We start from the raw sequence: 16,572 nt of genomic DNA on the forward strand, positions 1-16,572 counted from the left end.
TTGATATTTCAAAACCTTTATTCTTGTAAAATAACAGAACATTTGAACTTATATTAAGAAAATACAATCATATATTGTTCAATTGTGTTTGGTATAAAATTTTGAGATAAAAATGTATTTATGAACAGTGCCATGAACAGTGCTACAGTGCATCGATGCATTGCTACAGTGCATCGATGCATCAAAAATTCGAAGCAAAATTGTGCATCGATGCACTGCTACAGTGACTTTCGTAAAACATTCATAAAACTCGTAAAAATTTAACCGTTCATTACTATACAATTGTCATTTACATAAACACATTTAAAACATTACAAAACTCAATCGTATGACTTTTCAAAACCGATTAGAACATATTGGATTTAATCCTTTATTTACATGCCAACCACTTTCTTTATTACAAAATACATACTATACATTTCTTTTCTGATCTAATCTTTGGAAATGAGAACTGACCTCTCTTGCATAACTCTTATCAATCGTCATCTTCTCAAAACCTACGCGTGAAACAATCACACACTAAGTCTACGACTTAGTGAGGCATATAAAACATATAATAAAAATCACAAAACATTTCATAAAGAAATACACTTAACACCATATACTTCATGTAATACAGTTCATATAACTAAAACATATATGCTTTCATATAACCAATACATGAATCCTGTAATTTATTCCATATAATAAATCACATATGCATATCACCTTTAGTATATTTGTTTAATCTCTTTATTAGCCCATGTACACCAGTGAGAACTTAAGGTATATGAGTACATTGAGGTTGTAATATCCTTAATACCGGGTTAGTGACCAAATTATAATATTTCAGAATTTGGTGATTAAAGTGGAATAGTTGAAAAGTTCAATGATTTATTTGAAAATATTACCTTGAAGATGCTAGTAATTATAAAAGGTATTAAAGGGCAAAAGGGTCATTTGACCAATAGATGAATAAAATAATGATATATATATGGATAAGGATGAGAGATTTTTCCAGAAATCTCTTCTCTCTTTTTCTTCTTCATCTTCTTCATCTTCTTCTTCCTCCAGTGAAAGCTCCAATGCAAAGGTAAGATTCCTTGTAGCAGATTATTTGTTAATTTTAAGAGTGGGTTTTGATCCTTAGGTAATATTTAAGCTTATGGAAAGCTTAGGTTGTCCTAAAATCAAAAGATGAAGAAGTTATGAAAGATTAAAGGAAATGAGTTTTTAAAGGAAATGTTGGAAAAGAGTTAATAAGTGATTTTTGAGAAGGAATTTGACTTGTTATCAATAAAAATAAGAGATTTATGAAGTTAGAAAGGATTTATAACAAAGTTGAAAATTTAGTAAGATTCTTAATTTTAAGAATCATGATGAAATATGGAAGATAAATATGGTTTATATGGATATAAGTTGGTTTAAGTAATGGTAGTTGAGTTTAAGGACATGATAGGGGCTTAAAATAGAAGAATTGAATGAAGAGTTGAATAATTTCGTGCTTAAAATGGAATTTCTAGGTTGTGTGCATCGATGCATATTCAATGTGCATCGATGCACTCTCAAAAATACAAACATCGAATGTATTTTATGCACTGATGCACAAGTAGTGCATCGATGCATCGTTAGGGAATGCATCGATACACTGTGCAGTGCATCGATGCATACCTTCATTAAAAGATGAAATTGGCTTTTCTCTTAGCCTAAGGAGTGATAGTTTTGAATATATCAATTAATATACTGATAAGTATAAATGTATGATTATGTAGATATAGAATGAAAGCTTGTTCCGGAACAAACTAAGGATTAGGATTGATTCGAAGCAAACGAGGCCCAGGTGAGTGCATACAAGTTAGTTTATGATGTTTAATGGAAATAAGACTTGCGACGAGTTTATTTCCTATATTAGAATGTATGAATTTATGATCATATGTATATGTTTGATTTGAGTATATATGATATAAATTACAGTAGGTGTTAAATGATTTGTGTGAATACATGTAGTGTGATCAGTTATAGGATCTAATATAAATGATCTATATGATTGCATGAGAAGTGAAATAAGTTATATGATGAATGACCATACATGTTACAGGGTATAGTTGATTAATTATGAGAATCAGTATAATATATTTATGACTACATGAGATGGGTGATGAGTTAAATAAGACCAGACTATAGAGTAATATGAGAATATTTAAGAGAATAATATATAAATCAGAAGATAATAAATTAAGAGACTTTATGAAAATGGTATATATATAAATTAGGGGACATGAGCATAATGATGATACGAACCTATAGGATAAACACTATAGGAAAAATGATATGCTTAAAAGAAAACTATGATATAGAAGTTATAAAATGAAGAACTATAAAACCTTATGAGAAGGTTATAGGAGCTATATAGAACTAAATTAAATGGATAGAATAATTCATAATTAAATAACGTGAGATAAGTGATAAGGGTTATATGTTATTGTACATGTTAGTATAATAAATCATGTAAGCTGATACAAAGGGAAAATGAGATAAAGATAAATATCTTTTACCTATAGGATTGATATAAGATTATATGCCGGTGTGATAACATGTACAAGGGAACTAAGCTCTATGATATGGATCCATGTGAGTATAAGTAACGTGATTGCATAAACTATATATATATTTATATGATTTGGTATATGCCATTTGATTCCTGGGTATACATGTAGATAATATATGTGGATATAAGCTATACAAAAGTGATCTATGTGACTAGATGTATATGAAATCTAAGTGATATGACTTATAGGTATTTCTATTATAATGTTACATGATATCTATGTATATTAAATGAATTATGTGATGGTATAAGAAATGATATGAATTATATAGGCGACAACATGTATATGTTATGAGATAAGACATATGATTATGAGTTATGTGAAAAGCTATGTGATACGTGATATGTGAAAGTGAATTACATGTTTATGTGAATATTTGAAATGAAATAAATGATAATGCCCATGTTATGTGTCATGAGAGCTAGGGGTATAGTTGGCATGCCAAGAGTCGAGGGTCTACGCGGTCCTTCAGGACATTTGTATATTCTTTGGAACATTTATGAGGTCTTTGAGACACATACTTGGTCATTGGTATATGTATATGATTCTTAAGGAATTTATATGTGGTCCTTATGGACATTATATGACACTACGGTGCATTTCTACGCGGCACTTCGGTGCATTTATATGAGCTGTGGTGACAACATTATTGCACAACCTCTATAGACTCACATATCTATAGTTCTCACAAGTGTACCATGGGCTAATCAAAGAGATAACATGAATACAATATATATATATATAATGTATATGCTTTTGGTTACATGAATTATGAATTATGGGTGTTTCTTGGTGAAATGATATATGTGTGATATGATATACATAAATGATAAGTACAAGATCAGGTGATAAATAATTAGATGATAATGATAGAAATAGTTATAATAATATATATGATAATGCTAAGAAAGTAGATGATGATATATGTACATGAGTGTATTTGTTATATAAAAAGGTGTGTGATTTTTGTATGAAATTGTTATATGATTTTGTATGATAAGTTAGTATTAAATATTCATGTGGTTGTTATATGGAATATTTTATGATTTCTATTATATGTTTTATTTGCCTCACTAAGTCATCGACTTAGCGTGTAATTATTTCACACGTAGGTTCGAGAAAAATATAGAGAGCATTGGGGAGCAAGACATGTCAGTATCTCCTTTACAAAGTTTAAATCAGAAAATATATGTATTTGGCATGTAAATAAAAATTTGAATTCGATATACTCGAATTGTTTTTTTGTAAAATCATATGATACTAATTTATGTAAATTAGTCAATTGTATTTAGTAAAAGTTTTAAAAATTATTCATTATTTTGTTCAAGTAAAGGTTTTGAAAAGTCAATGTGACATCTCAGACTCGTAGCCGGGTCAGGTACGGGTTGGGGGTGTTACAGAGGTTGTGCACTATTATGCTATCAGCACAGCTCGAATAATTATCCCGAAGGACCAGTCCATAGGTTCTAAAGAACCTAGGTAATCAGTCCATATGTTCCGAAGAACATAGGTAAATAGTCCATATGTCCCGAAGAACATAGGTAAACAGTCCATATGTCCCGAAGAACATAGGTAAACAGTCCATATGTCCCGAAGAACAAAAGTAAACCCTTGACCCTTGGCATGTCAACTATACCCCTAGCTCTCATATCACATAACACGGGCATTATCATTTATAACAGTTCACATTACTTATTCATATATTTTCTCTTATAAACACATACCGTTTTCTTTTCAGTCACGTATCACATGTACGTGTAATCATTGATCTTATAATCACATGTTCATTCTCTTCTGTCACATACCACATGTTTGTATAAACATATATCTAATATCATATAACACGTATCATAAATGCATGTATTCACATAGATCATTTCATATGGCTTTTATCATTTCTATATACTAATGCACACATAGTAATCACATAACATTTTATAAGTTACTTCTTACCATAGTAACTCCATCATTGGCTCATCGCAAGCCAATGTTTGGTCAATCACATAAGTACAATTTAAATTGCACTCACCTTAGCCTTGCTTTGATTTGATCCTAATTCTTTGATTGTTCCGAAACTTGTTTAGGTTCAATTTCTACATAAGCATAATTTTTGAGACGATTATCAGAAGCCTAAACCTTATAACTTGATGTTAATAACTCAGGCTAATTTAATAAACCAAATTTAAGCTTTTCCTTTAAGAGTGTATCGATGCACTATGGGTGCATCGGTATACATAATAGCTTCGAAATATCCATGCATCGATGCACCTACTCAGAAATCACTGTTCATTGCATGAAAATTCACTCTTTCAATTTCAATTCTTCAAGTTTCATTCCCTTTCATATTCTTAACTCAAATATACATGCTTAACTCATTTATATCTATTTATTTCATCTTAAACTTCAAAATTCTATTCTTCATATAGAAATCAATAATCATACCAAAATTTCCATTTTATTCAAACTTAATTTTAACACTTCTAACTTCTTATTCTCATAGATGACAAGTCAAATTTATCCTCCAAATTCAGTTAAACCTTCTTATTCAAAATTTCACTTAAAACCTCATTTTCTTTAATTTATCATAACTCCTTTATCTTTTGATTTTAAGATAACTTAAGCTTTCCTCAAGCTTAGTTATCATCTAAAGATCAAAACCCAACCTTTAAATTAACAAATAATCAACTAATGAGGAAACTTACCTTTTGCTTGAGCTTTCACGTGGAGAAGAGAAGAAGATGAAGAAGAGAATTGCTTGGAAGCTTATCTCTTCAATTATTCTCCACATGGGTATTATAATACATATTAATTATTATTTAATTATTTTCCTTGTTCAGTTACTCATTTTCCATTTGACTCCTTTAATATTTACTAACAACTTTCAGGAAATATCTCCACATAAATCATTGAACTATTCAACTATTCTACTTTTATCCCCAAATTCTAAAATTTTATAATTTGATCACTAACCCGTAGTTTGAGATGTTACATTAACCCAAAGGATAATGGGCCCTGACATTTTTCGTCGTTTTAAGTAAACTGCCCTTTGCCGTTTGATGATTTATTGCATTTTTTCCATAGAATATTTTAATAGTTTATGATGAAGAATATATTTCAAGATGAAGTTGGCAACTAAATTAAATTGTCACATTTTTTTGGCTAATCTATCTTATTTAGAGCACGAATCAAGTAATTTTTGTGGTAAAAAAATTGTTTTATTTCTTAAAGTTCCGAATTCGAGCATCATAAACACCGGGAGTGTGTGCGTTCGATGTCAAATGATTGAGAGTTATTTTTTTTAAATCAAGCATATTATATCAGTTTTAAAGTTATGAAACTTTTTTTAATTAATTTAGGGTAAGTACAAGGCAATATATGTTCAAATATAACTCTCAACCTTTCGACATTGAACGCTCACACCCCTGATATCTATGGTGCTCGAACCATTGAACCATTGAAATAATGATATATAATCAAAATTCAACTATTTTTTTATTAATCTGGGATAAGTACAATACAATATATATTCAAAGATAACCTTCAACCTTTCGATATTGAACTCTCACACACTTTACATCTATGGTGCTCGAACCATTGAACCATTGAAATAATGATACATAATCAAAATTCAGCTATTTTTTATTAATCTGGAATAAGTACAAAGCAATATCGATTAATAAGGATGGGCATGAGTCGGATGAACAAAAAATCCGACCCGACCCATGCTCATCCCTATTCATTCATGTGTAATCTTACTATATGTATAATCTGATTTTCATCATGGAAGATTTCCCAATTTAAATTTATTTTAGTGTAAAACTTATTATGTGTAAGCTCAATCCAATATTATTCTACTTGTAGTAATAATTCTGTTTATAGTCAAACAAATACATTAAGGGAAATTGTGAGACATATAGATTGTTTAAATTTTAATTTACATATATTTGTCTAATTTAAGATTATATGTTCCTTTCAAAAATTTAGAATTTAGGATTTAACATTCAAGGATCGATATATAAAGTGTGATCTTTAGAATTAAAATTTTAAACAAATAGAATCATATAAACTTTACATCTCTTTCTTCCATGAAATTACCCATCACTGCAGCTATACGAATTATTCCTTTTTGGTGAGGCCGTGAGGGATGTGTTTAGTAATAAAAAGGAAAAAAAAATAAAACACCTTTATTCTTAAGGTATATGCGAAGTCTAAGAACTCTTTTACTACGCTACAACACACATATCATTCATTTTTCAAACATATTTATCAAATTACTTGAATTCGAGAACGCTTTCAAATCTTCAAAATAATATTTATCAAATTGAATCCAAAACCAAAACTCAGTGCCTATATTGAAATATTCTAAAATTAGGTGTTAAAATAAATACAAAACTTAAACTTTGTGACTAACATTATATTTTACCCTAAACTATTTTAAAAAAAAATAGGGGAAATTAATCAATTAGTGGAAAAAGAAAAACTCCGTATGAGCAAATGAAAACCACTCGGTGACCGCCACATCCACATATCATAATTACGCTTATTTCTATGCGACGATCATTACTTTGCCCTTTATATTATGTTTAGGATGTTTCTAAACTTTTCCTTATATTTTCCCCAATAAAATTAGAATTAAATCTTTTATTCAAAATATTATGCCACTGATCACATAAAAAGTTAAAAATAATACTTAATAAATTATTTATTAATTAGAAGTATCGATGCACAAACCAGGCTACATCGATATTTAAAGAATTTGTTGTACCAACGGGATAAATTCATGTGGTAAGTAAATTAATACCGTTTAAGTAATGTCTCGATTTTAAGTATGTATGCAAAAAATTCCCTATTGGGAGACACACCTACCAAAGGCAGGTGTACGATACAGGTCGATTTGAATTAGTTAGGTCGAAACCTTTGAATCTGGAGGACAAAAAAAAAAAGAATTATTGTTATTCCCAAATGTCTCGGCTTTAAGCACAAAAAAACTATAAGGTGTTTTTATATAAGGGTAAACTATGCGAATAGTCTCTTAAGTTTAGGGTATGTTCGACCTTTGTCGCTAATTTAAAAATTAAGAGAAATGATCCATAACATTATCGATCCATTTAATTTTAGTCCCCAAGTCATTAATTTTCATTAACTCCTTTGTTTAAGTCCTTAACATGGTTGAGGGACTAAAATCGAACGATAGTTAATGGTTGAGGGACTAAAATCGAACGAATCGATAATGTTAGAGACTAAAATCGAATAGATCGATAACATTAGGGACCATTCTCCCCTTAATTTTTAAATTAATGACTAAAATCGATCTGACCGAAAACATAAGAGATTATCTTCATAGTTTATCCTTTATATAAATATATGAACAAACATATTAATAATTAAAATATTATTAATTTACTCATCTATGACGTTTCAGTATCTTATTTTTATTATAAGATATGGTTAGGGTGGATTTGATTTAAATTAATAAATAATGAAAAAGGGTGGTTAAGGCTAGGGATGAGAATAGGCCAGCCTGTCAAAGGCTTTTATTTAAGTTCGGTCTGACCTGTATAAAAGTCTGTTTCATAATAAACATTTAATATTTTCAGTTTAGTCATTAATTTTAGAGTAAAATTCTTATTAAGTCACTCTAATTTAGCGTATTTTACAAAGTAGTCACTTTAAATAGGATGACCTATCAAACTTATAAGGCTTTTTAATAAACCTAAGTCTGAACTATTTAATTTAATAAACTTTTAAAAAAAACCAGAACTTGACATTTTTATTAAATAAGTCAAATTAGACCATAATTTATATAGGCCATATTGTAAACCCCTATAGACCGACCTGACCTATTCTCATCCCTAATTAAGGCAAGTCCACTTATAGCAAAGCTTGCTTTCCTTTTGGACTTGGGAGGATTGGTCTGCAGTTGGTCATTTAATTTGGTAACAACAAAAGAAGTTAAACGAGAAGTGTGACGTGGCTGATTAGGAATCTTTAAAAAAAAAAAAACAAATTAGCTTTATTCGTGATGTAACCACCCCAAGCATGTGACCCGGACTCAAAAAGCCCCTTTCGATATGACTTTTCTGCCTGTGTCAGGAAGAAAAAAAATTAGATGAACCGGCTCACTACGTCATTTATTTTAAAATTAATGGATGTAATAAGTAAAATTTATCCGATAAGTTAAGCAGGTAAAAAAAGTAATCCATTAGATCAATTCAGATTTTATTTTAGCATATACGACAAATATTATAGTACAGGTAAACTCATCACGCTCACATTATGAGTTTGCCCAAATAATAGTTTTTTTATTTAATTTTATCATGTCGATGTGATGAGTTCTAATAAAATATAATATTTTATTGAAATTGTCATGCAATAAGTTTTAATAAAAATATATTTTATTGAAGCTTAACACATTAACACGACGAGTTTCATGTTACTGTAATAAATGCAGTAGATTTAAATTAATTTTGGAAACAACCTAATAACATAGTTGTTTAACTCGCTTGGTCTATTGGGCCAATTTTACCAACTTTGAATCTATGCTTTGTAAGGGCGGCCTGCCAAATGAGGCCCAATTCTGATGAAATGAATAGGGTCTCAAGAGGCCCGTTGTCTCTAGACTCATTCTCACATTGCAAACCCGGGGCAAAAAGTTAGCTCTAAATTTTAGAGGGTCGAACAACAGTTTAATTTGAATTATTCGATCCAAATGTCTTAAATGTAAAACTTATAGGGTTAAAATTAATTAAATTCGGAATTTGGTGGCTTAATTAAAAGATTTAGAAAAATGTATGGACATAATTGAATGTGCGTGAAACTTTAATGTTTTTTTCAGAAACTCTAAGAAGTTTGGATGCGTTCCTGATAAATTGCCCAAGTTCCTACGGCTAAAAACTCAATTCCTTTGACAAGTTTTTGGCCTCCTCGCTAGGGCTGAGCAACGAAACTGAGAAAATCGAAAAATCGACACGAATCGAGTAAAACGGTTCGGTTCAGTTTAGTTTGGTTTTAAACGGTCTGATTTTCGGTTCAGTTTAAAGATTTTATTTTTTTGATTCGGTTCGGTTCGGATTTTTCATATGGAACCCATTTGTTCCATATTGAACCGAATAGGCAATTTTTGTAAAAAAATTATAGTTTCAAGTGATTTTTTATTAAAAAATCGATAAACCGAACCGAACCGAAAAACCCGAACCGTTAAAAAAACCAAACCGAACCGAAAAAATCGATTTCAGTTTTTTTAATTTTTTAACTATTCGGTTTCGATTTCGGTTTAAATATTAAAAACCTGTTTATTTCGGTTCGGTTCAATTTTTGGTAAAAAACCGAACCGAATACACCCCTACTCCTCACAATCTTCACCAGAAAAAATATTTTATTGAGTTATTTGTGAATTTAATTTAATTTTAGGTGATATATAAAATTTCCTCAAATATCTTATTATTAATAATATTAATTTCAACATTCATTTGATTAACATAAATTCAATTACCAAAATATATAATTATAAAAAAATTAAGTTCGTTTAAGTATTTAAACTATAATTTAATCTTATATTTTGTTTATAATTATTTAAATAGCTTATTTTTATTATTTTAATCAATTTATTTTTTTTCAAACAAAACTTAAATCTAATTATAAATAAAAATATCTTTACTCCAACAATTTATTTATTAATATATTAATTATAACTATAATTTTTATTAAATATTTTTTCATCTAAAATTATAATAAAAATGACAAAATTAATATAATCAAGAGAGATTATATTATTTTCTTCATCTTTTCTGATTGTATCTGTATTGTGCTCTTTAAACTGCTAAAACGATACTATCAAAATCTCTCACGCTCTGTTAATTTTGTTTTTCATGGAAAACAAGAGAAATCGAAATGTCAAACTCGCAGTCGGAGTCGAGCGTTTTCAGCGTTCGAATTGTGTCCATCGATCATTACATGGCACCGCCGATCCCCGACTTCGATATTTGCTACAGTAGCTTTCAAGGTACCGTTTCCTTTTCAATTTTGTTCAGCTACTGTTGTTTTTTATAACGCTACAATTGCTGAAATTTTTGAAGGTGGAAAAGTTGATGAAGTTCCAGTTATAAGAGTTTATGGTTCGACACCGGCTGGTCAGAAGACTTGTTTGCATATTCATAGAGTAAGATTCTTGTTCTCCTTTCTTTCTTGATTATTGGCTTGGGTTTGTAATTAATTAAGAATATTGTTGTCTTTTTATGAATGGTCGAGCTGTTATTTGTTTTGTAATTGGAGATTGACAAGCAAATGGAGCTTATCAGCCTTCATCATGTATTTGCATGTATTATAAATCGAGCCTTCTAAGTATGAATGAGAAAGAACCATTTGTAGTGCTTGTTACATGTTAGTTTGTTTAACTGTAATTACTTCCTTGTTTATGAGGTCTTGATTGTTGCATTTTCCTTCTCCTAGGCTTTGCCTTATTTATATGCTCCATTGGCGGATCTGTTACCTGATAGCACTCCTACACACCTGGAAGGTACTGAGCATGTTTGATACTCTTTTCATTTTGTCTATTGTATGGGTAATATTTGATTTAAATTACATTACTTATCTAATTTATAGCAGATGATGCATGCACACATGCCTTAGCTCTTACCTTAGAAAAAGCCTTGAAGGTATGTTCAGTTAAATTCATGGAGTTGTGATTGTTGATTTGTGCTTTTGGCCTTTTTTCGATTGCTATGTTGCTGGTGCAGCAGATTGATGTGAATTTGTTTTGAATTGAACTTGTAGCTGAAAGGTGCTGCTGGTTCAAAACAGCAACATGTCCATGGTTGCACCCTTGTACGAGCAAAGAAATTTTATGGTTATCATTCATCTGAAGAGCTATTTGTGAAGATTCACTTGTATCCAAAGACTATATTATAATATATTATTATCATTATTTTTTTTGAAACAAAAAATGTTTAGTATTCACTTAGACTAGATATTGAGGACCTTGACGTGATCAAAGCTACCATCCTCACGATGTCTCTCGTGCTGCCAATCTTCTTTTGGTAGGGACTTGTTAATGTTATTCAATGTTTTGTTGTCACTTTCATTCATGGACTTCATATTTGCTTTGATTTAATGTTTTGGACTATTTTCATCCGTTCTAAGATCTGTGCTGACCTGTAAAATGATTTTAGTCATAAGTTGTCTATTATATTTAGCATACCTATTAATTAGAATATCATGTTTATCAATTGATGTTTCTCTGTTAAATTTTTTATTCTTTGTTTCGATATTTTAAAGAAAACAAATTCGAAATTGTTCCCTAGGTTGCATGGCACTTAGAAATTCGTAGATAACATTTGATTGTCACTTTCTGCTTAAGCTTTTACATTTTAGGCTCTTATCAGTTTTGATCTAGGAATTTACTTAACAAACTCATAGGTCATTGGCTATGGTTTTTCAGGCAGGTTCCTTATTGGATAAAATCTTACAGCCTCATGAATCGCACATTCCATTTATTCTCCAGTTTCTTGTAAGTACTTTTATGTGGATGTTAGTACTGCAGTTAATCACTAATTACTTTTTCTCTATCATGTGCGTGCGCGTTGATGCATGTACATATGTGTTGCGAACTTCCCTTTTGTTTGTCATACTCTACCATTCCACAAATCTGAGTCACAGACTGTGCTTTGTAATACTTTGTTAAAATACCACAACAAGTAAATGGTTTTGTACCATTGCTTAACAAATTTAGGAATGCAATGTTACAGCAGAAATGTGTGTTAAAAATGTTGTTATGGGGATGCTGGAAATCTATCTACCATACTTTTTTGAGGTTGATCTCTGTTCTGACAGGTTCACGCAGAATCTAGAGGAGATCCACGACCTGATCCTCGATTTGATGCCGTCAATGTCATAGCTCTCGCAATTCAGAATGATTATGATTATGTGACTGAAGTTTATGTGCTTTTGTATAGCAATGCTGGATTTTGTCAGAGGTTTGCTAGTTTGTGATTTAATAGCACGTTGATTGGTTTATTCTGCATCCTTTCATGTTATTAGTTTGTTTCTGGATGTCATTGTCTTCTTTTATTTGAAAGGTTTATTTACCTTCTAATAATGCCAACATCAGTTTCACCACAAACTTTTTGTCTATTTTATTCACATATCAAGTTTCTGTCCTTTTTACTTTTCATACTCATCTTGATTTTATTGCAGGAGTCATGATGGGATATTTGGGTTTAAAGTGTTTGTTTTCGATGAGGAAAAACACTTATTTGGTCAGTATGGACATTTTATGTTCTCTTGATCCTGATATTTTAATGGGTTGGGATGTACAAGGTTGTTCTCTCGGTTTTCTAGCTGAAAGAGCTTCATATCTCGGCATAGGATTGCTTAATAAAATATCAAGGACACCATCTGAAACAAAGATAAAAGCTGAAGAAACTAACACTTCTGAGAAGGGTTTAGAAGATGAATTGCTGCTTCAGCCATTGGTTGCTGATAATGTTGTCACTGAAGATGCAATAATAGAGGATGAATTTTGATCTATTTTAGTATCTAAACTTTCAAAAAAAATTTAAAGTTTGATGTTAAATTTTGAACAGATATTAAAATGAAATATAAATTAAACTTTAGGTATGATTTTGAAAAAATTAAAGTTTAAATACTAAAACAGATTTGAATTGATAATTTTAGTACTAAACAAACAATTTACCCAAAAAAATTATTGTCAATACGAAATATACAGAAACTTGGGGCAACATTTTAGACAACAAAAAGGCATAAAACATGCACCTAGATCCCTTTGAGCATAAACATCAAACTACGTGTAAACTTCATAACAAATTATTGTCAAGTCTGTTTCCCAAAAGTCGGTTTTCATCATGAAATGAAAGCACAGTCTGGATTTGTGCTTCCTATAACCGTACCATATGCCCGGACATCAGCCAGCGAGAAGGACCGCCAACTAGAGGGATTCCGGCCACTCGAAGATGACGATGGCGACATAGACGGGGTGTGGTTGTTATTGAAAGATGTTCGGGTTTGCGGGTGCAACAGAGGAAGCCGAGGTCTCGATGCAGAAGTGGAGTCATCACTTGTACTAGAGATGCTTTCGGAGCTACTCATCGCAACGGCTAGAGCCAATGTGCTGGTGCTCGAGCCGATCGGCGGCCTGATGGGTCTTTTATTGTGCCTGCTTTTGTCCCATAAGTGGTTGATCGCTAATAGATTTCTCCTCCTCCTCGTATAAGCGTTTTCAGGCTTTGCCATTTCTTTGATCGATGCTGCTGAGGAAGCATCGGCTAAACTTGTGAATGACTTCGATTGGCCATTGTAGAAACTCGAGATGCCTCTTCTGTAACACCCAATTTTGGTTTTATTTAAGGAATTTAACATCTCATCTAATTATATGAATATGTAATTGATAATTTTATTATTATTTTAATTTTATTGTTTATGGGAGCATAGCATAAATGGATTTATACCATTGTTCTAGTTGAAAACTTAAAGATTTTAAAGGGACTAAATAAAAAAAATTACCATTCCGGGGATTAAATTCTTAATTTTTTCTAAAATATGAGATTAAAATCTAACAAAGTATGATAAATAACTCATTTAACATTTTTTTTCGTGAAATTCATAATTATGATAAATAACTAATTAATATGACACAGATCTACACCTATCACTCAAGATTAAGAAATATATGCTTTTCTGATCCTAAAAAAATCGAGAGGAGATGCGAACGAACCTCATCGGCAAAACCTGTTGGAGCGAATCCATCATGTTCGAACCACCTTTGTAACGGCTTTGAACCTCATTCTCGTCGCAATCTCCACCGTCCGATGATCTTCCGGACACCTCATCACTGTTCCTCCCGATCGAAGACGAGGTCGTGGTGGACGAAGAGCTCCTCCAATCATCTTCCGCCTCCTCTTTCCTTCCTTTCGGCGCCGTGGATTCGAATCTGAAAGTAAAGGTGGCGCACTCCATCACCGTCGCCGAATGCAGTCGGCGTAAAATCCCTCCTCGAGCAGAGTACCTTCGGCTACTCAAAACAAACAGCGAAAGCAGAGAGAAAAAGAACGAATGATTCCAGAAACCTTTCTTCCTTAAAACACAACAAAACAACCGAAGCCACCGAAAAAGACAGAAAGAAAAGAAAAAATAATTAACGAAAGAGAGAATGGAAACAAGAGTAGATACCAAGGTTTTATATGCCATTTTCTTGGATAATTTTTTTATATTTTTTTATTTATTATTTAAATGATTGATAATTGAATTGTATTTATACAACAGCCATAAAAATAATTTTTAAAATATATTTATATATTATTACACATTTTATGTATTTATAAATAATTAAAATGAATTGCTATATCGAATAGTAATAATTTATGAATTAAAATATAAAAATCCACAACCAAACTTTATTTTTTTTTTCTAAAATAAAATTACATTTGGATAAGGTATTTGGTGGCAACAGCTTTAAATCGAGGGTGGAAAGGTAATTAAACGAAGAAACTCCGGGCCCACCAAAATAATAATAATAACATAACACTAAATATAAAAATAATTTCTTAAACTATATGCAAATTTTACTTATCTTGTCTAAATTTCTTTTTATTAAAAATATGTGTCTAGATTTTCTCAATTATACTTTTAAATTATGGATTATAATTATCATTAAATTTGATTGTTATATAACATATGTTAATAATATAAAATTTTAAAATAAATTATTTAAAAAAAATAAAATTATTATTTTTCTAAAAAACTCAAAAAAATTGAAATTATAAAAAAAAAATCTCAAAATCTCGAAAAACTTTAATTTCAATCCTCTTATTACCATCACAATTACGGTCAATCAGTCAAAATCTCGATCGCATCTGATTTTTTTTACACCCAACAATTAAACCTATGATTCGATTGAGGAGATTTTCCCAAAAAATCACAATTACCCACTAATTTTCCCCTGTTAGACACCGTTCAGACTATATTTCCCGATATAACATCCTTGCTAAACGTGTAAAACACTCAGGTGCTAATTTTGTAAATATTTTTAAAATGGTGCCTAATATGTAATTAATTTCTAATATGGTGATATTTGCATAAAAACGTCAACTTTATTTATTTATTTTTGTGTGTGAAAAAAAACATTCTACATTAAAATCTTTAAATATTCTTTTACAAATTATTTTATAACTCGACAAATTTTAATTTTTACATAAAATTACACAATATATATAATCTAGTATAGGAAAACTTTGAGGGTAAGTATTTTAAAATATGAATAATTTTATAAAAGTTTTATAACTAGTATTTATTTTTCAAAATGATGATGATGATGATAATAATAATAAATATTTTATAATTTAAAAGATTTATAAATTTTATATATTTTTGGAAAAAATTTTGACTTTTAAAATTAATTGTTTAAAAATATAAAAAATATTAAAATAAACTTTTAAAATTAATAATATTTATTCATTTTTAATAAAATTAGAATTTAATATTTATTTAATATTTTTTAAAATTAATATTAGAAAGAATATTTCAAATAAAGAGGTAATATTTTTTTAACTTTATATTATTTTTTTATTAAATTTTATTCACTTTTAATTCTTTTTTATTGCATTTTTATTGATTTTTTTTAAAATAAATAATAATTCATTTGATCATCATCATCATCATTTTGAAAAAGAAATAATAGTTATACAACTTTTATAAAATTATTTATATTTTAAAATACTTACCCTTAAAGATTTTTTATATTAGATTATACGTATTATTTAATTTCATGCAAAAATTAAAATTTATCGAGTTATAAAATAATTTGCAAAAGAATATTTAAAGATTTTAATATAAACAAAATTCCCACAAAAATAAATAAATAAAGTCAACATTTTTACACAAATATCATCTTAAAAGAAATTAATAACATATTAAACATCATTTTAAAAATATTTATAAAATTAACACTTGAATTTTTTTTTTGATAAATCAA

The 16,572-nt window shown here is 29.7% G+C and overlaps 3 protein-coding genes across 3 annotated transcripts; 2 read left to right on the forward strand and 1 right to left on the reverse strand.

Moving 5' to 3' along the window:
- Nucleotides 1–10,444: 10,444 nt before the first annotated feature.
- LOC120147457 (DNA polymerase zeta catalytic subunit-like) lies at nt 10,445–12,480 on the forward strand. Its single transcript, XM_039160836.1, has 8 exons — nt 10,445–10,590; nt 10,664–10,746; nt 11,037–11,103; nt 11,193–11,242; nt 11,361–11,473; nt 11,581–11,623; nt 12,025–12,113; nt 12,417–12,480. The coding sequence occupies exons 1-8, from the start codon at nt 10,479–10,481 to the stop codon at nt 12,478–12,480; spliced, it is 621 nt and encodes a 206-aa protein (XP_039016767.1). The 5' UTR covers nt 10,445–10,478.
- Nucleotides 12,421–13,108, forward strand: LOC120147458 (DNA polymerase zeta catalytic subunit-like). Its single transcript, XM_039160837.1, has 2 exons — nt 12,421–12,559; nt 12,780–13,108. The coding sequence occupies exons 1-2, from the start codon at nt 12,523–12,525 to the stop codon at nt 13,106–13,108; spliced, it is 366 nt and encodes a 121-aa protein (XP_039016768.1). The 5' UTR covers nt 12,421–12,522.
- Nucleotides 13,109–13,216: 108 nt separating this feature from the next.
- Nucleotides 13,217–14,697, reverse strand: LOC120147554. The gene is made up of 3 exons (XM_039160898.1): nt 14,317–14,697; nt 13,601–13,920; nt 13,217–13,567 (listed from the first exon to the last, which is right to left on the reverse strand). The coding sequence occupies exons 1-3, from the start codon at nt 14,556–14,558 to the stop codon at nt 13,446–13,448; spliced, it is 684 nt and encodes a 227-aa protein (XP_039016829.1). The 5' UTR covers nt 14,559–14,697; the 3' UTR covers nt 13,217–13,445.
- Between the last annotated feature and the right edge of the window lie 1,875 nt (nt 14,698–16,572).

This window comes from Hibiscus syriacus, unplaced genomic scaffold, assembly GCF_006381635.1.
Source record: "Hibiscus syriacus cultivar Baekdansim isolate YM2019G1 unplaced genomic scaffold, ASM638163v2 tig00110940_pilon, whole genome shotgun sequence".
NCBI classification, from domain to species: Eukaryota; Viridiplantae; Streptophyta; class Magnoliopsida; order Malvales; family Malvaceae; genus Hibiscus; species Hibiscus syriacus.